The sequence below is a fragment of the Daphnia magna genome, linkage group LG5 (genome assembly GCF_020631705.1).
Source record: "Daphnia magna isolate NIES linkage group LG5, ASM2063170v1.1, whole genome shotgun sequence".
In the NCBI taxonomy this organism is placed as follows: domain Eukaryota; kingdom Metazoa; phylum Arthropoda; class Branchiopoda; order Diplostraca; family Daphniidae; genus Daphnia; species Daphnia magna.
Genome location: NC_059186.1, coordinates 677,602 through 704,480, shown reverse-complemented (window position 1 = coordinate 704,480; position 26,879 = coordinate 677,602). Strand labels below are relative to the sequence as shown.

Sequence of the window (26,879 nt, the reverse complement as noted above, 5' to 3'; positions counted from 1 at the left end):
AGTGTCTTTCAACGTGTCGACTCGTCTAGGCGTCTGTGGCAGCAAATAATAGCGCTGAGAGCCCATTTATGTACTGCTAAAGTAAGTTCCAAAAAGTTATAAATTTTACCAGCTGTAATAATAAATCGATTTAAGATTTAAAAATCAATTCAAATGGTTGTGTACATTAGTTTGAACTTTCGCAAAAGACGTCTGGAAATCGATTTATTTCATTTTATTTTTTTTTTCCTTTTTTTGCAATGTGTCAATCAAAATGGTGTGGCGTAGAAAGCATGTTCTGTAACAACCTTTATCTAGATCTAAATGCCTTTAAGCCTGATAGTATTACGATTGTTTATCTACGCCGACTGACCAGCCAAAACAATATATAGACATGAGTGACACGTCAAGCAATGCTGACGGAGATGAGAAAGGCAGCCAACCGCCTCTGTCGCACACAATCTCCATCATCGCCGTAGACACCAAACAATCGACAGATAAAGCCATAAACAACGATCAGAAAGTAGGTAGTGATTCAGAGGTAAAAAAAACAAAAACCCGTTTCACAATTATGTTACTAACCTTCACTAACCTTTGTGTCCGGACTGGTGTAATTATCGACAGACCAACATCAGCGAGCAACATCCTCATGGAAATGAACGTGGAGACAATGAAGGAGCCGAACGTCCAGACGGTTTGTAAACGCAATGACGTTTCCATCTCCATCCTTTTTGAAGGATAAATGGAAATCTATGTGCGCAATATTTAAAAACATTTCTTGATATTTGCACAGGTTTCTTCGGATCGCGGCATGTTTTCGCTTTGATGGGATTTCTCGGCTTGGCTGCTGTTTACATGATGCGAATCAATTTGTCAGTGGCTATCGTTGACATGGTTAGAACTCCAAACACTACGACGTTCTTCGGCAGGAGCGGTAGCGGAGGCTCCAGCGGAAATGGCAGCGAACAGTGCGAAAATGATGAATCCGGTGACAGTGAAGTAGGTATTCTATTGCAAAAATTATTTGAAATAGTTAATGTGTTAGTCAATTAGAAATTTGCTTCACTTCCCTTTCAATTAATGCATACTTCCTATGTAGAACAACGGCGAGTTTGATTGGGACGGTGAAACACAAGGCCTGATTTTGGGTGCGTTCTTCTGGGGTTACATGGTGACGCAGATCCCAGGTGGCATTTTAGCCGAGAAGTACGGAGGCAAATACGTGTTGGGCATTGGCATCCTTCTCACCGATTTCTTTTCCATGCTGACTCCATTGGCTGCACGACATGGCGGCTCTGGAGCAGTTATAGCAATGCGTGTACTCACTGGCCTAGCTGAGGTATGATACCTAAGATGATTTACCTTTATCATTTCACAAGAAATTTTAAATCCGGGTTGACTGATTGGTTGATTAATTCATTTCAGGGAGTGACGTTTCCATCGGCTAATAGTATGATTTCAAAATGGGTCCCTACATTTGAACGGACGACTATAGGCGCCTTTGTCTTGGCAGGTTCTCATCTTGCGTGTGACACTCCCTCGCTCCGCAATGTGTCTAATGTCTCAATTGTTTTCGTTTAAGGTACTCAATTCGGGACGGTGATCATCATGCCATTGTCTGGGTTCCTGTGTAATCTCGAATTCGATAACGGCTGGCCGTTGGCATTTTATGTCCCTGGCGTAATCGGAATTCTCTGGTTTATTGGCTGGGTTTTCTTGGTCTATGATAGTCCGTCGGTGCATCCTAGAATTTCGGAGAAAGAGAAACGTTACATTCTCGCCTCCACTGGGGTATTGAAGCCAATTTCGGTGGGCAAATGTTTCTCTTTTTATCACTTACACACGACGTAAACTTTTTCGTAAACTCGAAAGAGTCCGATCTAAATTTGATTCCTATTCCATTTTAGTTTTCAGAAACTCCGTGGTCAACAATCATGACTTCCATTCACCTGTGGGCTATTCTAGTTGCCCATTTGGGCCATAGCTGGGGTCTTTCCATGCTACTTACAGAACTGCCGACGTACATGAAGACCGTCCTGCACTTTGACTTGAAAGCGGTAAGCTGATTTTGAACTTGACATAAAAAAATAAGAGTAATAATTCATCTTCACGTCTTCTCCAAACTGGATGTGTTCAAAATTATTACCTAGAACGGATTGCTTTCAGCCCTTCCGTATTTAGCAATGTGGCTGTTTTCCATCGCCTTTAGTGTCACTGCTGACGCAATGAGAAAAAATCAAATTTTAAATACGACCAATACGAGGAAGTTGTTCACTACCATAGGTAAATATAATTGCTATTCAACGGTGAGCTTCCGGCCTTCTAAATTGACACCTGCAGTATCTAAAATATTTGCAATTAGATTTATTACGTAGATTTGGTTTTTCACTCACGTATATTCAGGGCTCCTGATACCAGGTTTAGGACTCATTGGCGCGAGTTACACAGGCTGTGACCGAGTTGCCACTCTTACTTTGGTAAACAAATGCAAAGAACAATGCATTTTTGCACAGTAATTAAGAGTGTTGAATTTCCTTTCAGCTCACCCTGTCATGTGGTTTTAATGGGGCAATTTATTCAGGATTTTTAGTAAGTTTTCCTTTTGCATTTGAATTACTTTTCTTTTTAGTTTGAAGCAATTATACGTTGAATTTGTATCTATAGGCCAATCATATCGACATTGCTTCGAATTACGCCGGTACTATGATGGGCGTTACAAACTGTGTCGCCAGCATTTGCGGATTTCTGGCACCGTATGTTGTCAATCTGATAGTAACGGAATCGGTACAGCCATTATTCAATTTAAATTGAATTTTTATTTGAAAATTATTTTCTTTACTTTAATGTGTTTTCACATCTTCGACAACCAAGGGCTCCATCGATCAATGGCAAACGGTTTTCTTCCTTTCAGCAGGCATCTACGCTTTGACGAATTTGTTTTACGTCATTTTTGGTACTGGTGTAGAGCAGCCGTGGAACAAACTCAAAGACACCCATCCACTGGAACAAAAGAGAAACGATTCGATTGACTCCCTCACCAGCTCGGAAAAATCTGGCAAATCGGATTAATGCAAAAGGATGATTAATTAGATTTTTTCGACATTTCTATCTTTTTCTAATACAAGAAAAATGAAAATACAGAAAAATTTGTGACACACATTTGAAATTTTAATCATGTTTTATGATATATTCTATGTATGCTGATATTCTACCCCCCTCCCAAAGACAACAGCATATCAAGCCAACCCCTTTTCCCTTACAATTTGAAAGCCATACCATTATTGTACAATGTAGAGGCTGATATTATCAATCCCAATGTCCACAACAAAGTGAGAAAAAACTTGGACAAATAAAACAGAAGCATTTAAAACTATTTTAGATTTATCAAATTTGGTAATAAATTTACTTGTCATTCAGATTATTGTATTTTCTTTCCAAATCACTTTAGCAAGTGATGACTTGCTATTACAGATTTGCCTGTTCGACAATTCCCTGCTACATCATAGTAGAATGCTTCTCCTTACACATTCTAATGATTCTTTTTATGAATGATCAAAGTTAAATTTTAAAATTAAACAGTAATTGCCATTCACTAATTTTGAATGCATAGTCTCTTTACTAACAACAGGAAATATTTTCCAACCTACTTGAAGAAAAACAAATGTAATACCTGTATAAGTTGAACGATTACAGAAGATTCTTTCTTTCAAAATTATGCTTGCCATTTCCTCAAGTACAGAAGGCTTCTGTATATAAACTAAGAGTCTGGCTTTGCTGTTTTTGCGTACTTCAACACCTATGAAAAATGTATTTAAGTTTTTTAAATTTATTAAACATGACAAAACATATGACATACAACCTTTTGTCTTACAAAGTTATTCACATTCGCTACAACAAAGAGTAATAGGCTTGACGATTGACTTGGAACCATCCAACAGGATAACCACTAATCTACATTTTTCATAAACGAAATAATTAACGAATATTAAAAAATAATAAAAACTGTAATGAAAATGAAACAAAAAAAACAATAGCAGACGAATATATTTTTGCATCTCACAACAGCAGAGGATAGTACATTGGCCTCCTGGCGGCCGAAAATGAAACTTCCCAAACATTATCGTAATTTCCCGACCGCTTTTCCTCTATTAGGAGGACCGAAGATCCCGACATCCCGATACCATGCCGTGGTGCGCGCCGACCGAAGACATCAAGCGGGAAAAAGCGCGAATGACGCCGGTCTTACGGGAAGTATTAGCCGTACTTTTTAAGTGACCTGAATTGCATTGTGCAATTTAAAAAAACTTTTTTTCCCCAGGTATGGGCCTAGGCCGCAGAATCATTACTGCGGCAATGGGGCTAGTCTCAAGACGAACCTGTGCGCTTCAGGTGAGACTGGCTGCAGCATGCCCAACCCAGGCTTTGCTTGGTCTGCAATGCGTCCTTGAGTGTAAATTGCCCAAATGGTGGCCTGCTTGCTCAGGCAGGCCATCCCACCCCCTATTGACGGGGAAGCGAGTGGCGGGAGAGCCGAGCCAAGGCGGAATATGAGCCAATTTCAATTAAAGTCGCCGGATGGTGTACAGACTGCACGGGCAAGGGCTTATTGGGCTTCTCAGGGATGAACAGTCGCGTGTGGCCTCAGCACCATGCGGAATGCATTACCTACAATCGTCTATCTGAGTTATAATTGTAGCAAAGTTTAATTGCTGAACTATCTAACCAATAGCTAGGCAGACCTCTCCTACTCCCCATATTAAAACTCACATTCCAAACTATCTATTCACAAGCTAATAAGAAAATGTCTTTTAAGGATTTGATTAAAGGTCTACCAGCCGTTCGGCCATCTCTCCTAGTTTCGATTGATCTCACTCGGCTACGACAGATAACACCGAGAGATGAGCTAAATGAGTTGGAGGCTAAGAGAAGCGGGTTCAGCAGGCATTATTGGTTGCTGCTAACCAAAAACCATCTAAGGATAATAACCTGGCTAAGACTAAATATCATGTTTGTTTTCAGACACCTGCCATGCGTAAAGTAGTAGCGGCCAGGGCAAAGATTGCGAGTCCTTAACGCGTTATGTTGGGGGAACGGTTCTAAAACCAGCCATCGTACGACAAGTAGAACCCACTGATAAGCCAAACCCCTTGGCAGACCGCCTGGTCAGACCACCTTTGCCTGTGTTCCTGAAACCAAAACCTGGGGCGTTGCGACAGTTACCATCTCGAGAATGGCCTAACGACATGACGACTAAGCGTAAGCGAGAAGAAGATGCCCCGGCAACTCTTGCTGTAAAGCAACGTTTCAAGGGATCGAACTCCAAAGAAGTCATTTGGCTGCCCCAGGTACTGTCATTAGAAGAGATAAACGTGTTGGAGGCTAAGAGGAAGCGATGGTAGCGGAGACAGACCACGAGACCGATTACAATTAATGATTCCCAAAATTGTGTGCTTGTCTGTATGAGTGTATGTGATCAAATGTGTATACCTTTGATATAAATAACCTAGTCAAAATTACTGCTTGTGTGCATCTGTGTGTGTCTGTGTGTGTATGTGTGTGTGTAATGTTTTGGTTATAGTCTAAAAAATGCACTACTTTAAACCTCTTACAAAAATTGTCTTGGGTTAAATTTTCTTGGACTGCTTGCTGTTTATTCCATGATGTGAATGAGTCGGGGGCTTTGTTGACACAATAAAAACAAATTCTTTGAAACACGCAGGTATTGGAGATCCCAACAGAAATTACGAATATAATTACCAATTCGTCTTTGAATAACCCAAATTAGTAGATGCCTGTATTCCCAAAATTGTGTGCATGTCTGTGTGCATGTTTATGTGAATGTGTGTGTGAAAATGTGTTCATCACCTTTGGTAATAACCTAGTCAAAATTACTTGTTGTGCCTTTTGCAAGTTGCTGTGTGTATATGTGTGTGTGTGAATATGAATAAATGTGAAACTTTATTGATCGTTAAGACAAGCATAAAACCATCTCCCTAAAATATGATGTAGGCTACTGAGATAAACCTTTAACACACATACAATATATATTTCATTGTTGTTTTCCAAAGACCAAGAGCTTTTAATCTTGATTGGTAGGCGTGTCGTTATCACATGTATAGTCGGACCGAAGGATTGACTTCTATTACAACCCGCAATCGATAAAATAGCCAAGCAATGTTATTCAGTTTAATCATATTTTTAAAATACGGTCAGTTTACTTTGGCTAGCCAGTCCGTTTGTTACAGCCTTTTCTGCTTCTCGGGTTTGAATTCCTTGCAAAGTCTATGTACAGTTTGATATGACGGCCAATGATGAAAGCGTTTCTTCGAGTAGTGCCTCAGAAAAGAGTTTTCAGACCGACAGCGACGACGAGGCCAACCAGGCTGAAATACCTTCGAGTTCCGTGACTGTTGTTCGATTGAAACAGGGACATGGCGGAGACGATTCGCTTCCGCCGCCTTGGTGGAAAAAGCGAAGAGAACGAATTTTCCGTAAGAAAACGTTATACATGCGGTTCCCAATACTGAAATGGCTTCCCAAATACTCTGCACAAGACTTCGTAGCTGATCTTGTGGCCGGAATAACTGTTGGAGTAACAGTAATTCCACAAGGATTAGCTTACGCAACCGTGGCCGGACTTCCTCCTGAGGTATTAGCTCATCAAATGCAGTTGCTAATCAAAGCTAAAAATTTGAATTTGTTATTAGTATGGACTTTACGCTTCGTATGTGGGATGCTTTGTTTATCTCCTCTTCGGCAGTACGCCTGTTGTCACTATTGGGCCAACGGCGCTTATGTCACTTGTTACCTACGATTCCGGAGCTGCACTGTTGGGACCTGAAGCAGCTATTCTTCTAGCTTTTCTTACCGGTTGCATTGTTCTTCTCTTCGGCCTCCTCAATTTCGGCAAGGGCTCATACTCTTAACCGATAGTTCTGTTAATAATGGAAGGCTGTTTACGATTTGTAGGTTTCTTGATTGACTTTATCGCAGATCCAGTCGTGGCCGGCTTCACGAGCGCCGCCGCCTTCACGATAGCGACAACACAAATTGAAGCTCTTCTCGGCCTCAAATTTGATGAGGAAGGGTTCCTCAATACGTGGATCGCGGTGTTTGAACACATAGAAGAAACCAAAAAATGGGATGCTGTTTTGGGTCTTTCATCCATTGCTATTTTGCTTCTGTTGCGGGTAGAACATAAATATTTTTACTACTGCTTTTAAGACCAACTGGGAACTGTTTCGTCTCTGTTGTGGACGATACTTTCCGCACCTAATTCACAGCTTTAATGCAGATTCTTGATCAAGTCAAATTGGGTAAAGAAGGAGAGAGAAAGCGATGGCAAAACTGGGTCAATTCGACATGTTGGCTGATTTCGGTCTCTCGTAACGCCATCGTCATCATCGCCGCTTCTATTTTGGCCTACGCTTTGACTGAACCTGGCCAAAAAAATTTTCCTTTCACTCTAACTGGTAATTCACGCACATCCCAATATATTTTTAGTTAAATGAAGTCCCTGCAAAAACAGAAAACTAAATCCATTTCGTCATTCCAGAAAAACGTTTTTAATTTTGTTAAAAGGGTGACGGCTTTTTAGTCCACATCCCAAACATTCCCATAAAATATCTAATGGTTATATGTAGGTGATATTCCTAGCGGATTCCCTCCTTTCAGAGCACCACCGTTTTCTTTCGAGGCAGATGGAAAGACATACTCTTTTCTGGACATTTGCAAAAATCTAGGTTCTTCGCTCTACATTTCTCCACTGGTCGCCGTTATTGAATCGATTGCGATTGCCAAATCCTTGTGTAAGATAAATCAAATCAGCCGCCGCCATACGGAAATGATTCGAATTATTTTATTTTCAATCCTGTCTGGATTTCATGGATGGATGTGCAAATGTATAGCCAAAGGGAGTCGCATTGATGTCAGTCAAGAGATGATTGCCATCGGGACGAGCAACATTTTAGGTTCGTTTGCCTCATCGTATCCAGTGACAGGCGCATTTTCACGCACTGTCGTCAATGCCTCCAGTGGCGTCCGGACTCCTTTTGGCGGACTCTACACTGGTACTGAAACCTTACTTCGTAATTCACGATTTTTATTTTTTAAATCTTTTGGTTTTATTCAGGTGCTCTTGTTCTTCTGGCCATTACGGTTTTGACGCCATACTTCTTCTACATTCCAAAAAGCTGTTTGGCAGCTGTCATTATATCCGCTGTTATCTTCATGGTGGAAGTCAGCTTAGTCAAGATGGTTTGGAAATCAAAGAGTTAATAAATCAATTCATTTTATTGCTATTACACGACACGCACGTTGGGCTAATTTCTGCTTCAACTGCTTGAACGCAGGAATTGATTTAGTGCCTTTTGGAGTTACGTTCGTCTTGTGCGTTTTTGTCGGTCTGTCGCAAGGCATTTTGATTGGCGCGGCCATTAATCTTGGCATGCTCTTATACAGCACGGCCCGCCCACGGATTAAAATCCATAAAGTCAAGGTAAATAGAATAAATGAAGTGAAATACTCACCCAAAAAAATTTACAGTGGGGGGATGAAGAATTCATTTGTTTTCTTATCTGTCTGTAAATATTTGGCTTTTCAAAAAAGAACCCAACGACCGAATATCTTCTTATCGTGCCTGATCGCAGTTTAGTGTTCACCGCCATGGAATATTTCATGTCGAGCGTGCGAAAAGCTTCCGCGCTGTATCCTGGTATTATCGTCGTAATCGACATGAGCCACGTCTCTGCAGCCGATTTTACAACGGCTTATGTAAAATAATCCATCCAAATCATATAACTGTACAATGCATAATCGAACCCAAATGTCGTTTGCACAGGGCTTTGACAACATGATCAAGAGGCTGCAGAAACACGGACATAAACTTATTTTGACTCGAATCAAACCAGAAGTTTTCCTCATTTTGTCGCGGATGGGGTGTGATTTCCATATTCACAAGGAAGGAGAAGATATGGAAATCTTGCTCAAGGGAATTTCTAATCAAGATGGATGTATGTCCGTGAACCCATTGCCAAATGATGACCCTCCTGTGGCAGAGCAGACGTCGTTGCAATCAATTTCTTCGAGCGTCGAAAGAAAGAGCCAGACGGACCAAGTGACGCCTATTGCTAGAGTGGATATTAACGACGGAACGCCGTGAATTGCTCTCTAATATTTTTCGTCTTCGTCTGTCATCCGAGCCGAGCTTATCAATATTCAATTAGCATAACAAACGGGTGTGGAAATTGTGTAGAGACTGCACACGCAGTGTGAATTAGCTTATCTTGTGAGTAAATATGAAAGCGGAAAATCCACCTTTAACCTTATCTTGAAGTGGAGCACATAATGTGGAATAACAATGACGATAGCACCACATAGTAACTAGGCTACGTACATCAACCTGGACAGAATGACGTCTCTCTTGTTTTCGATAACTTCCTTGTCTTTCAAAGTTATCCCATTTGTTTTCGGTTTTCGTGTTTCCTATCTTATATATGTTCAAATTCCTCGTGACAGAAAGCATAGAACGAATAAATAAGTAAGCTAACACTATACCAGTTTACGTATTTACTGCAAGATTTTTGACTTGATGTAATATTGCGCAATCACAACAGAAGAAGAACGTCTGGGAAATGTAAAGGAAATGGCCGTAAAAGAATTATTTGCAGTATCTCAAGAAAAGCAAATGTGCCGCAGGTGGCCCTCTTTCATACTTGCCAAAACGCATGCAAAATTTCTTGGTACATTGTCAAACCAAGGTCGTTCCAAAATTTTGACGACCACCCACCATGTCGTGAGTCTAATGCACAGAGAAATGGAAATCTAGATTTTGTGTTCAGGATGAGGTAATGTGGTCCTATTGCACGAGTAATATGAGCCTAAATGGTCGCCTATATAAGACACGTGATGTAAGTTCTAGGGTGTGCTAAGTAAAACACTGTGAAGCTGAACAGGGAGATAAGAGTATGCGTCGATGCGAGCGCGGATGAGTATCTATAAAAGAACGTAGAACTCGGCAGCCTGGGTTGCTTTATACCTCTTGGGAGAAAACGCTTTCTATTTTTACGTTTGCTCTTTTTTACCAGGAATGCGTCGTTTTATTTAAAGAATAGTTACAATTTCGTCTTCCTAGAACGATTTCTCTTTTTAGAATGCCCAAGGTTCAACGTGCTACCCACTATGAATTGATTTGATCAAGGGAATATGCTGGTTTTGGTTGGTACTTTTTGTTCAGACCCGTTGGAAAATTCGCAGTAATTACATAAGGCATTTGAAACAAAAAAATTAAACGAAAGGCTTTCGTATGTTTGCACAGAACATTCTGTTTCCTGTTTCCATTTATTTTTGGGTACGCATATCTCATCCAAGCCAAAGAACTGGTAGAAACGCCCTTTTCGTCAGAAATCGCAAGACAGTCAAACGTGTACGACTGGCAACTTTGGGCAATCGCTTCGAGTTTATGAGACTGGCTGGTAATATTTCATGAATATTTCATCCATTTCGTAATTCAGCTTAACAAACGTCATTTCTAATTTACAACTTTGGTATTTGAGATCAGAACGAAATTTGAACTTTGTATCGGTTTTGTTGGTGTCGTTGGTGTAAAGCGTGTGCATGTAGACGTTTGTTTTTTTTTGCCCTTTTACCTTCGTGTCCGGAAACTTCTGGTTTGCTTTCGATAAGCAAACGTGGCAACTTAAACTAAGCCACACGTCTACTATTTGTTAACGGCTTTAGAGATTTTAAACAAATTTTATTTCTGTCAATTGTGAACCTTTTGCACAGGAAATGCTTCCATGTAATTCAATAAAATAACGAATTTATGCATCAAAGCGAGGCAATGTTGCCGCATAGTGTCAATCTATAAAATAATTAATAAAGAGTTGCTATAAATGTTGCTGAATTGTACCCTATTAGCGAAACGCACGCGGTCAAGTGATTACGTCAACGAAACATTATTTGACGTGTCGTTATCGCCTTGCCAAAGGGCCATCGGCTGAAATGCGATCAATTTATAGACATAGGGTTTACTAGTGGTAGATAAACGATAACTTAATTCCCCCCAGAATTGATCTCTTTTGTTCTGTAGATGTCATTGGTTTTTCCATCGCACTCCTATCGGCAGAAAGAAGTGGGATCAGTCTTCTCTCTTAAAGCTGACCGTCTCAGTGGGCCACGACGCTCTGTCCTGTCATGGAAACGGAACGAAACGCCGACTCGAGTAAAAAAAACAACTCCGGAATATTTCAGAGAATTTGATTTTCTATTCTGATATATTTGGGTTTCGTTTTCTACAGGTAGCGACAGCGATGCGGAAAGTGAAACTCAAGAGCCGCAGACGACCATCACCGTTGTTCGTTTAAAGCCCGGACACGATGGCGGAGATGGATCGCCGGAGCAATCCTGGTGGGCAAAGCGGAAGCAACGCATTTTGCGGAAGAAAACGCTGTACATGCGCGTGCCTATTTTAAAGTGGCTACCCAAATATTCGATTCAAGATTTCGTGGCAGATCTTGTGGCTGGCATCACCGTTGGAGTGACAGTTATTCCGCAAGGATTAGCATACGCAACTGTGGCCGGTTTACCTCCTCAGGTAAATAACGGATAATTGATTTTTTAAAATAAAGGAGATGACACATTGCGCCGCACAGTTTTACTTAATCAATTGTTTTTAGTATGGATTGTACGCTGCTTATATGGGGTGCTTCGTGTACGCTCTGCTGGGCAGCACTCACGCCATTACGATCGGACCAACGGCCCTGATGGCCCTCGTTACCTACGATTCGGGCGCTACGCAAATGGGGCCTGAAGCTGCCATCCTGTTGGCCTTCATCACCGGATGCATTATTCTCCTCTTTGGTCTTCTTAATTTCGGTGATAGCCTTGTGATGTCAGACACGCCAGCTAAATTTGAAATGCGTTTTGTGTGTGTGTGTGTGTGTGGCTATTTCAACGTGATTGACAGGTTTCTTAATCGATTTTATTGCGGCTCCGGTCGTGGCCGGCTTCACGAGCGCGGCAGCCTTTACGATCGCCACGACCCAGATTGAATCTCTTCTTGGACTCAAGTTTGATGACGAAGGTTTCCTCAATACGTGGATCGCCGTATTCGAGAACATCGAAAAAACGAAAAAATGGGATGCCGTCTTGGGTTTTTCTTCCATCGCCGTTTTGCTTTTGCTTCGGGTAAACATTTAAACACTTTGACCGTTTGTTGAAAAGTTTTGAAATTCTATTATTCGTTGATGGTTAATAGATGTTAGATAAAGTTAAATTGGGTGAAGAAGGTAAGACGAATCGATGGCAAAAGTGGTTCAACGCCGGATGTTGGCTCATTTCTGTGTCGCGGAATGCTATCGTCATCATCGTCGGATCCATTGTCGCCTACAGTCTGACCGAGCCCGGAAGTTCTAGCTATCCGTTCACGCTAACCGGTACGCAAAGCTGTTGCCCGTTTCAATTTTGACGATAGAAATACTGAAAATATCTATTGATTCTTCTTTTATTAGGTTCGATCCCAAGTGGATTTCCTCCTTTCAAGCCGCCCGTCTTCTCGTTCACGAACGGCGACAAAACGTACACTTTCGTGGAAATTTGCAAGAATTTGGGATCTGCGCTCTATGTCACCCGTTGGTTGCAGTTCTCGAATCGATCGCCATCGCTAAATCGTTCGGTATAATTATATACCGCACTCAATTTCTTGTCGGGTCTGTAATAAGGAAACAAATTCTTTAAATTTTCTAATTGACCGTTAGCCAAAGGAAAAAGAGTCGACGCCAGTCAGGAAATGATTGCTATAGGTACCAGCAATATTATGGGATCATTCGCATCATCGTTCCCAGTCACCGGATCGTTTTCCCGCACGTCCGTCAATTCAGCCAGTGGCGTGCGGACACCCTTCGGCGGTCTCTATACCGGTAATGTCTTCGTCTTAATTATTATTTTTCCCATTTATTCCAAGAGTATAAAAAATAATGATTTCGATTCATTTAGCGTCCCTCGTTTTGCTGGCTATCACCGTCTTGACGCCGTACTTCTTTTTCATACCGAAGAGTTGCCTGGCGGCCGTCATCATCTGTGCCGTCATTTTCATGGTGGAAGTCCATCTAGTGAAAATGGTCTGGAAATCAAAAAGTAATTAATCACTTGAAATCAATTCCGCCGTTTTCATGGGATAAACTTGATCCGATATATTGGGTGCGCGCAGGGATAGATATTGTTCCGTTCGGAGTGACGTTCGTCTTTTGCCTCTTTGTCGGACTTGAACAAGGCATTCTAATCGGCACGGCTGTTAATTTAGGAATGTTGTTGTACACCACCGCTAGGCCGCGACTACGAATTCACAAACATCAAGTAATAAAAGCCTTTTTTTTTGTAATTTTAAAACTGAATATATATGATGTTGCGTGCAGAATCCAACGATGGAATATCTACATATCACTCCGGATCGTAGTTTGGTGTTCACAGCTATGGAATATTTCATGTCCAGCGTTCGGAAAGCTTCGGCGCTTTACCCGGGCATTATCGTGGTTATCGACATGATTCACGTCTCGGCCGCAGATTTCACGACCGCTTACGTAATGTTTCCTTGTTTAATCAAAAGTGCAACTAATTCCGCTAACCGAACTGCTTACGGGCTTTTTATGCAGGGATTTAACAACATGATTAAAAGCCTGCACAAACACGGACACAAACTCGTCTTGACGCGGACGAAACCCGAAGTTTTGCTCATCCTGTCGCGGATGGGATGCGATTTGCATGTCCACACCGATGGCACGGACATGGAAAGTTTACTGAAAGGTAAACTGCGATTGAAACTCACAGTTTCTCGAATGCGTTTAAATTTTTTTGGTGTTTGGTTCAATAGAAGTTGCGACGTCGACGTCGGTGCCATTAACGTTGTTCGACTCGTCATCTACATCGTCGTCTTCACCCACCGATAAACGGGACTCTCGAATTGAAGAGACGTCGATGAGCACCTCGGTCGAAGTAGAAAAATAAGTTTGATCAATTAAATAGATATGTATATGATTTGAGTTATAATCACATTTTATTATGAAAAAAAAAGAAACAGTAATCGGGTGAGGTAATACAGTAAATCGAACCAGTGATGACATAATGGGCTTTGTGTATTTGATAACGTCAGTATATGTAGACACGTTTTTTTAATGAGATGCCCAATTAAAACTATTCGTCGTAATGGAACCTTGACATTTTGGTGTGTCGTGTTCTAGTTTAATTTTTTTTTTTCTCAGTCGGGATAAATTTCTCTTCACCTTGGGACTCCATTTTCAAATTTCGAGACAGGAATTTCAGCGAATTTTCATTTCTGTTCTAGTTTTTGACATAATTCTTGCTGATTTGCATTTAGCCAAAATTGTACAACGCCGTTAGCCTTGCTGGATGCACGTCTGTATGGCGCCGTCAGGTTGACATATTATTTCATCCCCAGCTTGTAATACAGCTGGGTCACTAGTTACTACTCGTCGGTTTCTATTCATTAAATAAAATCCAATTGTATTTAAAATGTAGTTTTGCTAAATGTTTCACATTCTCAAAAGAGCTGGTTTTCTTATATACCATACCTCAGTAATTATTTCAGTGGATGTGTCACCAATTGAATACGGCGGCGGGGGATCATCTTCACTGATGTAATACGGTGGCGGTGCACTTTCGACGTTGTGTTGTGTTGCCATAGTAACAAGAGAAGGGAACTGTTGCGTCGCCGTATCGCCATCCGGCTGATATCCAGTTTCATGGCAGCTTTCATGTGACTCAACAGCCGTTGAAGCAACGGATGGCTCCCGCAGTCGCCGCTGTTGAGCGTGTTTGGCTTTCCGACGATTCGCTTGTCTCGGGCAATGACAACAGATGTAATAAACGGAGATGCAAAGCGTGATAACGACGATTCCAGTGATGAAACCAGCCACTAAAAGGCACTCTCCTATCCACTCATCGTCTTCGTCATCCATTTTAGTAAGGTTTTTTTATTTAGAATTGCTTTTGTAAGGTCTTAAATTTGAAAATGCGAAACGAACACAATGGGACGCACAATTGAACAATGCAGCTAGGAGTGGTCGTGATTTAGCTTTTATAGACTCGGCAGGAAAATGAGCGTGCTAGACACGTAAGGGCGGCGAAGGTGAACAACATTTTGAAAACCAGTTCTGCGTGGTTTCACGCATAGTCACGAAAGAAACAAAACAAACGGCGATCGTACTTAACGCATTTGTGCACAGCAGTTGGAGAATGAAATTTTCTGAACTATTGCGCTAGGAATAGATGAAGGTGATGTGCGGGGAAAAAAAAAATACGTGAATGGCGCAAGTGTGAAATATAAAACCTTCGGTTATATTTCATGATCGTTTGACAAAATGAATCTAATCCAGCAGTTTCTTTCATACGGTTCTGTAGCTCATACGTTTTTGCATACTGTGGAAAGATGACGTCATTTTTTTTAGAGGGGAGTTAAAATACATGGCGGAACTGGTTTGAAATTTGCTAGAGGTTTATTTTTTTGTGTATATTATCGTTTCTCGTCAATTAAGGTTTACGAATGAGTTCTATATTCAAGGCCAGTTTTTTTGTTTTTCAATCGTGACTCGTAACTTCTCGTTTGCGGACATGCGTGACTCATATTGCAAAGAATTTTTTTTTGTGGGTGGGGAGGTCACGCTCGCCCATAGGAAAATTGATTCTTATATAATCAACGTCAACTATGTGGAAGGTAGACATTCAATAAAAGACAACCGTATTATTGTTCATATCTTGAGAACGCTTCAAGGATACACACGTTACAAGAAAATGGATTGGAAAATTGCTATTTAAAAAATCTTGATTAATACAATCTTTGGTCAAATTCATTTGGATTAGCTGCATTATTCTACACACTAAAGGCACGACACTGTCTACGATCGTGTAAAAATGGCTTAAATTTTGGCGAGGGACTCGGCAATCAATAATACATGGCCGAGATGTTCCATTTTGAGCTCAGCAGGAATTCCATCCCAATCGGGACCTTCAATCTGCCGTAGGGCATATAAAAGTGATTTGTCTGGTGTAAGCCAAATAGGCACAACAGGATTTGCAACTGCGATAATATCGATCATTCGTAATAAGGTTTCAACAATGTCTGGTATGTGCGAGCGCAATTTCTGGCTAGTCAAGGTCACTAAGCATTCCGGTAGCAACGCTGTCCAGCCTTCTGGAACACGTCCACCAAAAATATCATCTCCTTTCATACGCATCGTAATGGCTTTGAGTAAATCAAAACTATGGCGAACTTCCAGTCTCAAATGACGATTGAAGATGTCGAGGGTAGCGTTCGACACATGACGCTCAGTCAAGATTTCTGCCCTCGTCAGCTCCTGCAACACGTCGGAGACGTAGTGATTGCGCACTTTACGAATGACAAGTGGGTCAGTATTGGAATAAACATGGGTAATGGCAGACACGAGGACAGATTGAGCTTCAGCCAAGATTCGATTTTTCTCCTGTGTTTCAATAATAGAAATGTAAGAGAAATTCAAATTGTTTTTGATCAGATCGTACCAAATCGGCTAGGATGAGTTCCTGTAAATGAGGCGGAATAGACGAAGGCTGCCACTTTAGAGATCTTCTTTCGAGGACTAGCAAATAGTTACGTGATTCCGTATCGTCTTTAAAAACAAATTCAGGGATGACAGCAAGAGACACATTTTCTGCAATTGTACTGCCAGCTGATCCTAAGATGGCGGTCCTGGCAAATGATTCCGCTATTTGAAGGGTAGCTTGATCGATAAGATGATCGCGAATAAAACGATCGACTAGTTCGGCAGGTACGTGAGCGTACAACGACTCATCGAAATCGGTTAAAGCTGCAGCGCTGGAACAAGAAAGCCGGACACATCCTGGACGGCAATGAGGCTGGATGAAGCTGTTGAGCGCGATAGACGAAGCAGCTTCAGCAGCGTGATTTAGTAATTGGTAGCAGAACGTAGCCTCTGGCAGTTCACTGCCAGCACAAATCAAGATCAGAGGTGCTGTTTGTTCGAGCACCGCTTTCGGTCGGACGTTGGCATCGATCTGTTGGCATTCAAAATAATCCAGAAACGTTTTGTTTTCCGCATTCTGCAAATGACTGAACCGTTCCCACAACTGCTTGAAGCCGTCAAACAGATCCATTACATGTTCTTTCGTCTTTACGGGTCGGCCGCGGTCCAAAGTGACAGCTTTCCGGCCGACTGTTTCCACCATCTTTTCCAAACCCTGGGCAATGGACATGTCATTAGCTTCTTCCTGGGTGATCTCACCCGACATGACTGTGCGAACGAGAGCAAGAAAGCGCATAGCAGGGCCAAAATACTGCAAAGCGTCCAGTTTGTCCATGTAGTTGACGTCCAGCAACAAATTTAGGAATGGTAGTCGCAAACTGTTGTTCCTGGTCAGCTCCAGTTGTACGCATCGTCGATCGGAAAAGACTCTTCGAGCGTAGGCCCAGAATGACGTTTGGCTGTGCAATAACGATTGACGGAATGCCATCGTGGCTTCATCGGATTGCGCGACGTAATCAAGCTCTTCAGCCAGATTCGTTTGCTGAACCAACAAACTGGTGAGTCCATTTTCAAATGCTTCCCTGGCCTGCGGTTTGCTTTTAAATTTCGTAGCATTGGCGAAAAATGAAGGATCTGATGAAGCCAGTAGTTTGTGAAGCAATAAATGACCAATGCGGAACTTGTCGGTCATGGTAAGCTGCGGTCGAGAGGTCACCAGTAATTGGCAAAGAAGATCTAGATGAACGATGATGTGGTTCGATAGCAATTGCATCAATGAACCACAATTTTCAACTGGTTGGCGTTCAGTCGGTGGTAACGTTAGAAGGAGATTACAAATGTCATCTGGCTGTGTCCGTGGATTTAATGCAGCATTCATCAATGCCAATGAATTGAGCAAAAGGGCAAATCGGGTAACGACTGGAGTGCAATTTCGCACGGCAAAATTTGGCGTCACGACCGGTACTCGAGTCATGTAGATGCCACTCGGAGGTTGGAAGTCCTCGATGGTGGCGCTTCGAACTCCTGCGCGGAGTTCGTGGTTTGCACCAAGTGCGACGTGACAATTGTCGCAAACAGATTGTGCTACTGGTCGTCCGCAGTTTCCAAGACAACAAAGAGTATCACATGTACACAGGTACCAACGGTTGGCTTCCAATATAAAACTCGGTAAGTAAGGATGATTGTCCATTCCAGGCAAGAGAAACTGGGCAGCGGCAGCCAAGTTAGAACTCATCTCTTCTAACAGATGGATTCGCTTCACCACAAAAACATCATAGGCGTGATAGGCCAATCGAGCGATAAAGGGGGCCCAGACAGGTTGGAGTTCCAGTAGAACAGGATATTTTATGAAGTTGCCAGTACTGATCCCGTGCAACAGGCATTCTTGAAAGGGATTAGCTGTCACGGCCGCAGCTTGTAGAGGGAAACCCAGTGACAATGGCGACAACGTCACGATAAAATCTCTTACAACTTTGTGATGATCGAGTTCTTTGGCTATTCGCGGATCGTGGAGAATGTTGCTCAATCGAGTCGTATCTCCTTCGTCTGACGAAAAACGCAAGATGAAGAAGAGCAAAGCATCTGTGATGGATTGATCGCTTCGATTTTCTCGCCAACGAGCCCACTCTGCGATCGCATTTGCTGTTCCATTTTCATTCAGCGCAAGTCGCTGGCGGATGAGGGCAAGTTTACGGATGCGATCCATCGTCCAATCGCCCGTCATTGCTGCTTGAATCAAATCTTCTGCTGGTTCCTCTAGCGCGTTGTTGCGCACATCTTGATCTGAGCAGACGAGCAGAGCTCGCAATAAACTGTAGGCGTTAGCATTCGTATCAGGAGTTACATTGTTGCAACTGATTGATGATAAGATATCATCCATGATTGTAACGCCGGATCGAGTTGACAACACTGTGCGTACGATGACGGTCAAGAAACGCCACGAGACTCGCAGACGGCAATTGGAACTTGAAAGGAATTGCAGAAAGTCACGGATGCGATGTGGATCGTTCTTGTGCTGCTGGATAAATAGCTCAGCTACCCGTTCGAAAAGGAACATAAATGTTTGATGATCTTGGAAGAGCGATTCAATTATTTCTTTCCTTGGCGCTCGCAGATGGCCGTGAGGTTCACTTGCAATGGTGGCCAGAGAATGAGTGCAGCTTGGGCAATACCTGTTCAAATCTACTCCGTCTCTACCCTTTTTGCGTAAGACCAAACAATTGGTTGTTGGGCATTCTTCTAGGATTTCGGCAAGTTGTTTTGCAGAGCCACAAGCTGAGGTGCTTTTTAGAAAAGCGTACAAATCAGCCTGCAGCACCAATCGTCTTGTTCGAAGACAAGTAGCCACTCTCGGTCGAATGACTGAGTTCATGGCTAATTCTGTCAGGTTGTCAAACAGCTTTTCGGGTGTCGAATTCTGTAATTCCCGAAGTTTAACCTCCGATTCTGGATCAAAGAGCAATATATGTTTGGTTATTCGCAAACTGAGCCACACTTGTGGTAAGTCTTCTACGTGATGCAGTAATTCAATAAGAGCCGGACTAGTCTGTAGGAATAAAAGGAAAGTTGGGGTTAGGAACTTGCATAAAGCCTAATTAAGTACTAGAACACATACTTCTATGGATGAAACAGACTGTATAAATCTTTCATGAGACTTGAGGATCCCTGGTGAGGCCAAGGCCGTCAGCGATGAACGAGCTGCCATTTCAATGAAAGACTTCCAATTGCGAATTCGGCCAGTTGCTGTGCTCCAGAAGCCGTCGTCGTCTGACGTGTCCGGCTTGGCGAAAGAGGCAATTCTGACAACTTCAAGAGCAGCAGTCACCTTCCCTTCCCAGTGCTCCCAATCGAGGAAAAACATGGCCGGCTCGTCAAACAAGTTGTCCACGAGATAAACCATTTTCGATAGTGGCAATTTTCTCAGGCAGTGGTGTAAATGTTGCGGAATGTGAAGCAGAAACCAATCAATGAAGTATACCTACACGAGTGAAAATGATTGCAAAAATAAAATAAATGAAGATGAATGATCATTGTCTATCAACTGATGGGGTTTTTAACTTACTTGTTTGACCTCTTGGGAATCATTATTTTCATTCTTGCCCACATAGTCCAAGAGCCATTGCAATGGCCCGTTAAGACGTGGTTCAGCGCCATGATTTTTTTCAAAGGAGACAAGCAAACGTCCAAACAAACAATCGCAAACGCCGAAACCGATGGGCGTTTGGACGAACAAATCGGATGAGTTTAGCGACAGTAGCCGGTCGGGATAGTTGGCAGAGACGAATTCACACCACAGTTTGGCTGAGGAATCGTCAGCGACGCGCCAGACGTCACTGACTACCAAAAGATGAGCAAGTGGGTTGCTAATTTGATGCTTGAAAACATTCCACAGGCCTTTGGTTAGAGAAGAAGACGAATCAAAGCTGGCGTCGCTCACAGCATCGACAACATGCCAAGATATCCGACTCTCTTCCAGTTGAGCTATCAAACATTCTAGCAACAAAACAACAATGTAAAAAAAAAACTATTTATTGTGGATAAGAAAATGTGCAAATTATACCTTTCATCAACTCAAGAAGGATTTGGTTGTTTGGAAGTGCCAAGGCCGTTCGAACCCCAGCGTAGAATTTCCCCAAAGATGGACGTAAACTAGCTAAACTAGTCTGCAAAACTGGGCCGAGCACTTCCAGCAAAAGGGACTTGAACGATTCGATTGTCATCATCTTAATGAAATGAGACAAAGAATGGTCAGCATCTGATTGGATGAGCTGGCCTAGTGGGATCTGATGTTGATCTAATGGGCCATTAGGGACGACTTCGTCAACGAAGCAATAATCCCAGCCGTCGCCAAAAGAAAACACCCAGTGCATCTTAGAAGGACGCGGATCCACGTGAACGACGAACACGATACGGCATGAACTCTTCTCGAAACGCTGCTCTAATTCGTACTTGGCCAGCTGGAATTGCTCAATCGGTCCGGTTACGGCGTCGTACTGGACAACGAGGCAGAAATTAGGGTCGAAGAAATCGTCATCACCGACCGATTCCAGTAGTGTAAAGAGCTGCAGCTCGGAATCGACGTCAAACAGCCGGATGACCGAATGGTTGTAAACGGAAGAGTTACTCAGCGTGATTTCCAGATGGCGAAGTGAATTTGTTACGATGACCAAGCGATTCGATTTGATACTCTGAAGAGCGTCATCTATGCTCTCAAAAACGAAATGATGACGATAGTGTCTGCACAATTCCAACAATTTCGGATGGGTACAGGGATTCCTCTCCAACTTGATCATGGCCATCGGGTTGATGGCTCTCATCCAGATGGCAGTAGCACTGTGCGGGTCTTCTTCTTCATCGTGATCCAGCTCCATTGGTACGCCTCTGTTCTGCAAATGAAGAGCCAATGTGGAGAAAGACTCTTGGTGGTATCCACAAATCAACTGCTGTCTCTTAATTGCTTGCGGAACGGCCAGCCAGATAGAATGCGATTCGATGACATTGAGCCAAGCTCTTCCGGCATCATCTAGAAGATGAGATGGCCTCAGTTCATGCTTTTCAAAGCGTGACAGAATCGCTGGAGACATTAAATCTCGATTGAGCGCTACATCCGTGTCTTGTAGGGCAATGATCCGAAACGGCCCGTGCGGAAGTGCTATGGCCCGAATGGATGGTCCAAGAGCAATTTGTGTCATGGTAACCTCTCCTTGTGCCCAGTACTGTTGATTCAGCACCATGTAGAGAGATTCGAAAAGCTGATCCGCGTGGCACAGGATCAGCACACCGCCCTTCCGGATGGCTTGCTCTACTTGACGTAATTTTCTTGTGACGGCAGTCACTTGCAAATCGCCTGGGAAACAGGAACCGAAGAGAACATTCCAGCTCATGTTATCGTCTAATTTATTTTTCACGTGGAGATTCAGCAGTTGTAGGCCAATTAGGGATCGGCTGAGAATCATCAAATGCCTAGCGATATGGATGGACAGCGGATTGGAAGAATCGCGAACGTTTGAAATGATGAGATCCACTGGGTTGATTTCAGGGATGGCAGTTAAAGTTACTTGCAAATGATTTGCCATGCTTCTTCTGACCACTCGACGGGCCTTCTCGTGCGCGCCGCCAAAGTTACGAATGACCGACTGGATGAGTGAATGTTGGGAAATGCGGAAATCACGCGAGGTCTTGATCTGAACGACGGATTCAAAAACCGAGCAGACGAAGTTTTTGACGCAGAAAAAGAAATCCCCATGGAGAAAACATGTCCACCACCAAGATCTTCTCTTTGGTCCAGCTCTTCGTACGTATTGACGATACTTTCTAGGCTTCCACTAAGGATCCGAGTCATTTGTTCGATTTCCGCTTTCTTCACGTACTTGGAAACTAAAGACTTGGTCAGCTGTTTAGCTGAAATCAATAGATCCTCTTTGTCGGCTTGGGTGCGTAAAATGAGGACGCCTCGATTCACTTGAGCAGCGTCCACTACCCAATTGCTGAGGGCCACTACCGCGTAAGGAGTTTGTCCTTTATCGCCAGAGGTCAAAACAGACTGGCGTTCCAGCTCGGCGTGCAACACTTTCATTGGTTTTTCCGGTGACATGTCGGCCAGACCTAGTTCATCCAGAACGACCATAGCTAGCATTGTCTTTGGGTCAACGCTAAGTTTTTGGCCGATTCAAACAGGGCTTTGAATCCGGAAGAAGTTGACAGTGGAGAGCATTGAAAATACACTTCAGTGATGGCAGGCAAGTCTCCTAAGCTGTGTCGCAGTGCATGATTGCCAGGAGAAAGTACCAATTTCAAGATTTCAACCGACAAGGACTTGGACGATCCAGGCCGTCCAACGATTATGAGAAAGATTCCTAAAAATGTAAGAGAAGCAAATAAGCCTTTTTTTCTTTTTTGAAAGAATCTTAGGATAAGCTTTTACCGTTTAGGACGCAGACATACAATGCAAAAAGATTTTCGCAAAGGGCATCGTTCAACGCAATGGCGCCAGAACCGATGGAAGCTCCGTGTGCGTTCTCGTAAAGCATTTTGCAATGATTCGGGATACTTCGGTCATATTCTTGGACGCTGATTGATCTTTACCAAAGACCTCCTCCAAGAACATTTTTCGCAAGCGGAATCGGAACGCGTAGACCAGGTAAATGGTCAAATCGGCCGCAATTCCCGCATCGTTCCGTGACATTTGGTGGCCAGCTGGAGATAGAAAAACCAACGGAACAGTTGAACAGCTCGAGTGGTGTCGCGCAGTGAGACGGCTGATTCCGGGTCAACACTCATCTCTCTGGCTACTCGATGGCATTTCTGGACGATGGAGATAAACCATTCGACGCCTTCGGCGCTGAACTCGGATTTCGGCAAGCCGTTTCGACAGATTTCTTCAATGTACGTGTCTTCGGCTTCGTTGCAAAGGTGGCCAAAATCGTAGACGTGTTCGTAAAAAGCGAGCGGTAAATCGTTGACGCGATACACCAAATTTTGCACGTCAGTAGTGCTTCTATTTTCTTCTGGGGCTTGGGCAAACCGGAAAGCCAACCCGACAGGCGCTTCATTGTTTTGCCGTAAGCGTCGATAAGGTTGGCGGCAGCCATCAAATGTATGTTTTCTGGTAAAACTGTTCCGCAGAAATGGCGATCGAGCATAAGCTCTTTGAGGAAGGCGATGACGGGTGGGTCGGCCGTGTTCATTTCATCGAAAAATAGAAATACTTGAGCTTCAGGGTCCATCATGATGATCGTGATGGCCCATTCAATCAATTCTTCGACAGATCGAATCGAAGTTCCGCTGTTTACGTTGCACACTGCAAAAGTGTGGCCGAGCAGCGTCTCAATCAGAAATCGGAATAGAGCGCTTTTGCCAACGCCAGCTTCTCCAAAAGCCACGACGGGTAGGCCACAGCGAATTCGATATAAAGCAAACATCATTTTCGTGATATTATCACCGGTAAGTATATACCTAGGACAGAGAGAAATATAAATTGAAGAGTTGAATGGAAGAGTATAAAAGAAAAATAATAACAACCGACCCTTGCTCTTGTCCAATCAATTGACGTAAACGATCGCTAACTGGAACATGGCTTGGATGGCTATCCAGCTGGTAAACCTTGGCAGCGCTACTGGTGGTGCCATCTAGGAGCAATAGAGATCTCATGGCATTCAGAATGACTTCGGCGCCCGTCGGGTTCTGTATTAAATTTCTAAATCCGTGAAACTCCTGGAACAGAAGACACTGCTGCTGTAGAACGGGTAGTACGCTAGCGTGAAACATATTTTTCAATGCGTCCGCATCACGGCCCACGACATTCATCCCACTGACAGAGCCATCGTTACCGACTCCAAGCAGGAACATGGCTCTCTGACGATTGATCCAATCCATTTCATTCAATTTCTCCCTCGATTGGCTATTGACCAGCAACGGGCAATGCTATCATTGGCTACTTTAAGTAACATATTAAAAACATTCTGTTTAAAGATTCTGGCCAAATCTTCACGCTCAAACAGATGTACGGCTGACTTGTTGAACCACATGCAATTAATCATAGCCGAGATGTGCCTAAAGAGGAAAGAGGCCATTGCGTTCAAAGCGGTAAACGTGGGAGCATCTCGATTTTCTGCGTGCTGAAAAGAGGCCACCAACAGATCGAAGGTAAGGTCTTTTGGCAGAGGGTCCGTTATAATAGACACAGGGGATGAACAAAGTTCATCCCAGGCACGTAATCCTTCCTCTCCAGCCTGTTGAATCCGCAGGAATTTACCAGCAGCAACAAGGCCATTAGAGCGGTTGAGTCTAACTGATTGTCCGAGAACCATTGGCATCACAGCTAAATCATAGCTGAAAAATGACTTGTTGCATTCGCAATCGTGGTGTTCGCCCACGTAAGCGATGACGGGGAACTCTTTCACCCCAAAGGGGGAAGCAACCCAAGGCGATGGTAGTCTGCGGAGAGATAATCCAAAACCCTAGTTTGGCCTTCTTTGGGTCGTACAGTGCTCCGTGGATTAGCAGCAATAGTAGCATGTCGTTGAACTCGAACGAGACGGAGTGCGCGACATCTAGGTGAAGAAATGGAACTTGTATTTCCGTCTTAGCAGGACGACTTTCGATTTTTTGGAAGTTGGTCAGCAATTCCTCCACGGTTCCGATTCTGACGGACATGCGATAATAATCTGGTTCTGGCAATTGACAGGATGCTTTTAGCAAAGCTTGCTGGCTTTTGCCGCAGCCCGGCAATTTCGAGCTGAAGAAATGGAGATTCGCTGCGTTGGGCAAAAGACTGGAAACGAAGGGGCGCAATTGTTCGGCAGTAAAATTGATTTCAAGCAGACGATCCGAATCAAGGCCGAGCCGAGCACCCAGTGATTGTGTTGCCTGGACACGTTGTTGGTGCTGTGCCAACAACAAGAGTTTTGTTCGGCGTTCTGGTGAAATTCGATCAATACCATCACGAATTTCATTAGCGCCAGCAGGCGTGAGTCTCTCGACATGAACGATCATAAACAAATCTTCCACTGCACTAGCGACAGCCCAAAGTTTCATGAATCGTTTCACTTCTGATTGTTCCGTATTGGTCGTCACGAATAGAATTCGGCTAGGTTCGATCGGCTGACGAGTCAGCGACATGTAGGCGGCCAATGAACTTCCCACTAAGAACTCAAACGTAACGTTCAAGATGACAACAGCTTTGTCGATAAAGTAAGACTGCAATTTTCCTGCATAGGAAATGAGAAAAGGCGGAAGAACAAGTTCAGGTCTTTTTTCGTGAAAAACGATTTCAAGAACTTGGTGCAAACCCCGAAGGATTGTGAAAACTGGGCAGTTGTCAGCCAATTTCCGATACTGCCGAGGCGCGGTGCTTTGTTCGCGAGCTGATCGATTAAGGTTTCCATTTTGCATGACGCCGAAGGCAGTAGAATTCGTAAAATAAAGGAGACGCTTTCTTTTCGTTTTGGGCAATCAAGTCGGCAAGACGAAGGAGATAACTGCGCGAAAACAGCGCCAAAATGGGCAATTCTTCAACACTTTCCCATGTTTTATTCCATTCTTCAAACTGTTCACGTAAACGACGGATTTCGCTTTCCATATCGACTAGTTCAACTACTATTTGCTTACGGAAAGTATAGGAGATGCACCCGGAAACAAAAAGACGATCAAAGATTTCCGAGAGTTGCATCGATTCGGCCCACATTTCTCCTAGCGCAAGCGACCACGTCATCGATCTCGCCAGATTCGCCGGCTACAGCCATGTCTAGTAGCTGGAACGCTTTCAATTCTTCCACTGTGAGCGATCCAGTTGGATGTAGGTGGATCTCCATCGAGTAGGATTCATTTGTTGGTCTGATAACAACTTGGCAGATTTTGGCCAGTTTTTCTGTGTCATCTTCAGAAGGTGAAATGATACTGGCGCGAACAGCAGCTTGAATTTCTGGCAGCATGCTGGTCAGCCATTTGCAATTGACTGGCTGGACGCGACCAGAAATACGATCAGCAAAACGTTCTTCAGAGGTGCGAACGATTTTCAGCAAGTCCTGGTACGTATTAAACTCCTTCTGAAGAAAAGGGGCAATCCGAGTTCGTAGTGTCTCGAAGTTGACCTTGTACAAGACAATCACATTTCAGTTAAATTACATTAAATACAGTGACTGTCAAAATTACCGTAAGCCACACGTAGGCTGCCTTGTAGAATTTTGCCCATGGCTTCCATGTCATTTTCATTTTTTCTCTCAGCCATTCGATAAGCGGAGAAGAGTCTCCTTCCAGTCACGAGAGAACTTAAAAACTGCATCGCATTACGCGTGTCGGGACGTTCTGGGCTCGATGTTTAGGTCTTCGTTGACTATCCGGAGAATACCGCTTTGTGTAACCCAACTA

The 26,879-nt window shown here is 43.3% G+C and overlaps 4 protein-coding genes, 1 long non-coding RNA gene and 2 pseudogenes across 12 annotated transcripts; 3 read left to right on the top strand and 4 right to left on the bottom strand.

The window, feature by feature from the left end:
• Nucleotides 1–187: 187 nt before the first annotated feature.
• LOC116922512 lies at nt 188–4,004 on the bottom strand. Of its 7 annotated transcripts, none has more exons than XR_006646728.1 (11): nt 3,839–4,004; nt 3,650–3,775; nt 2,819–3,031; nt 2,597–2,745; nt 2,373–2,526; nt 2,258–2,322; nt 2,126–2,196; nt 1,820–2,052; nt 1,342–1,723; nt 1,068–1,274; nt 188–987 (listed from the first exon to the last, which is right to left on the bottom strand). It is a non-coding gene; the product is annotated as an uncharacterized LOC116922512 (long non-coding RNA). The 7 variants fall into 7 exon arrangements; XR_006646727.1 differs by having other exon boundaries at nt 2,126–2,193; XR_006646733.1 differs by having other exon boundaries at nt 1,068–1,341; nt 1,455–1,723; nt 2,126–2,193.
• Nucleotides 374–3,352, top strand: LOC123472318 (putative inorganic phosphate cotransporter). 2 transcript variants are annotated; one of them, XM_045173700.1, is made up of 12 exons: nt 374–502; nt 604–673; nt 773–978; nt 1,079–1,318; nt 1,405–1,492; nt 1,562–1,788; nt 1,887–2,036; nt 2,130–2,262; nt 2,383–2,456; nt 2,521–2,568; nt 2,644–2,763; nt 2,851–3,352. In XM_045173700.1, exons 1-12 carry the CDS (start codon nt 374–376, stop codon nt 3,046–3,048), a joined length of 1,683 nt encoding a protein of 560 aa, XP_045029635.1. In that variant the 3' UTR covers nt 3,049–3,352. The 2 variants fall into 2 exon arrangements, with proteins under 2 accessions (XP_045029635.1, XP_045029634.1); XM_045173699.1 differs by having other exon boundaries at nt 374–520.
• A 2,179-nt stretch (nt 4,005–6,183) lies between the features above and the next one.
• On the top strand, nt 6,184–9,531 carry LOC116935310 (sodium-independent sulfate anion transporter). The gene is made up of 10 exons (XM_045173697.1): nt 6,184–6,628; nt 6,687–6,885; nt 6,949–7,169; nt 7,274–7,451; nt 7,623–7,787; nt 7,887–8,048; nt 8,111–8,251; nt 8,331–8,476; nt 8,587–8,751; nt 8,819–9,531. Exons 1-10 carry the CDS (start codon nt 6,278–6,280, stop codon nt 9,137–9,139), a joined length of 2,049 nt encoding a protein of 682 aa, XP_045029632.1. The 5' UTR covers nt 6,184–6,277; the 3' UTR covers nt 9,140–9,531.
• A 782-nt stretch (nt 9,532–10,313) lies between these two features.
• LOC123472317 lies at nt 10,314–14,088 on the top strand (annotated as a pseudogene).
• Nucleotides 14,011–15,053, bottom strand: LOC116922487. The gene is made up of 2 exons (XM_045173702.1): nt 14,565–15,053; nt 14,011–14,472 (listed from the first exon to the last, which is right to left on the bottom strand). Exons 1-2 carry the CDS (start codon nt 14,949–14,951, stop codon nt 14,452–14,454), a joined length of 408 nt encoding a protein of 135 aa, XP_045029637.1. The 5' UTR covers nt 14,952–15,053; the 3' UTR covers nt 14,011–14,451.
• Nucleotides 15,054–15,716: 663 nt separating this feature from the next.
• LOC123472316 lies at nt 15,717–24,416 on the bottom strand. Its single transcript, XM_045173696.1, is given in 12 exon segments — nt 15,717–16,472; nt 16,531–19,557; nt 19,627–19,989; nt 20,074–20,504; nt 20,572–22,254; nt 22,257–22,676; nt 22,679–22,867; nt 22,936–23,043; nt 23,046–23,216; nt 23,219–23,590; nt 23,593–23,966; nt 24,037–24,416. Coding segments are annotated over 12 exon segments (8,052 nt in total). The 5' UTR covers nt 24,387–24,416; the 3' UTR covers nt 15,717–15,908.
• A 209-nt stretch (nt 24,417–24,625) lies between these two features.
• LOC123472375 lies at nt 24,626–26,717 on the bottom strand (annotated as a pseudogene).
• Between the last annotated feature and the right edge of the window lie 162 nt (nt 26,718–26,879).

What these genes read in the sequence shown, in the direction of transcription:
- LOC123472318 (XM_045173699.1), top strand. Translation starts at nt 374, where the DNA reads ATGAGTGACACGTCAAGCAATGCTGACGGAGATGAGAAAGGCAGCCAA. An exon ending in AGGCGCCTTTGTCTTGGCAG is followed by an intron (nt 1,493 to 1,561) that starts GTTCTCATCTTG and finishes TTTTCGTTTAAG; the next exon opens with GTACTCAATTCGGGACGGTG. An exon ending in GGGTATTGAAGCCAATTTCG is followed by an intron (nt 1,789 to 1,886) that starts GTGGGCAAATGT and finishes ATTCCATTTTAG; the next exon opens with TTTTCAGAAACTCCGTGGTC.
- LOC116935310 (XM_045173697.1), top strand. Translation starts at nt 6,278, where the DNA reads ATGACGGCCAATGATGAAAGCGTTTCTTCGAGTAGTGCCTCAGAAAAG. An exon ending in TTTTCCTTTCACTCTAACTG is followed by an intron (nt 7,452 to 7,622) that starts GTAATTCACGCA and finishes GGTTATATGTAG; the next exon opens with GTGATATTCCTAGCGGATTC. An exon ending in TTTTGGCGGACTCTACACTG is followed by an intron (nt 8,049 to 8,110) that starts GTACTGAAACCT and finishes GGTTTTATTCAG; the next exon opens with GTGCTCTTGTTCTTCTGGCC.
- LOC116922487 (XM_045173702.1), bottom strand. Translation starts at nt 14,951, where the DNA reads ATGGATGACGAAGACGATGAGTGGATAGGAGAGTGCCTTTTAGTGGCT. An exon ending in CCACTGAAATAATTACTGAG is followed by an intron (nt 14,473 to 14,564) that starts GTATGGTATATA and finishes TTTAATGAATAG; the next exon opens with AAACCGACGAGTAGTAACTA.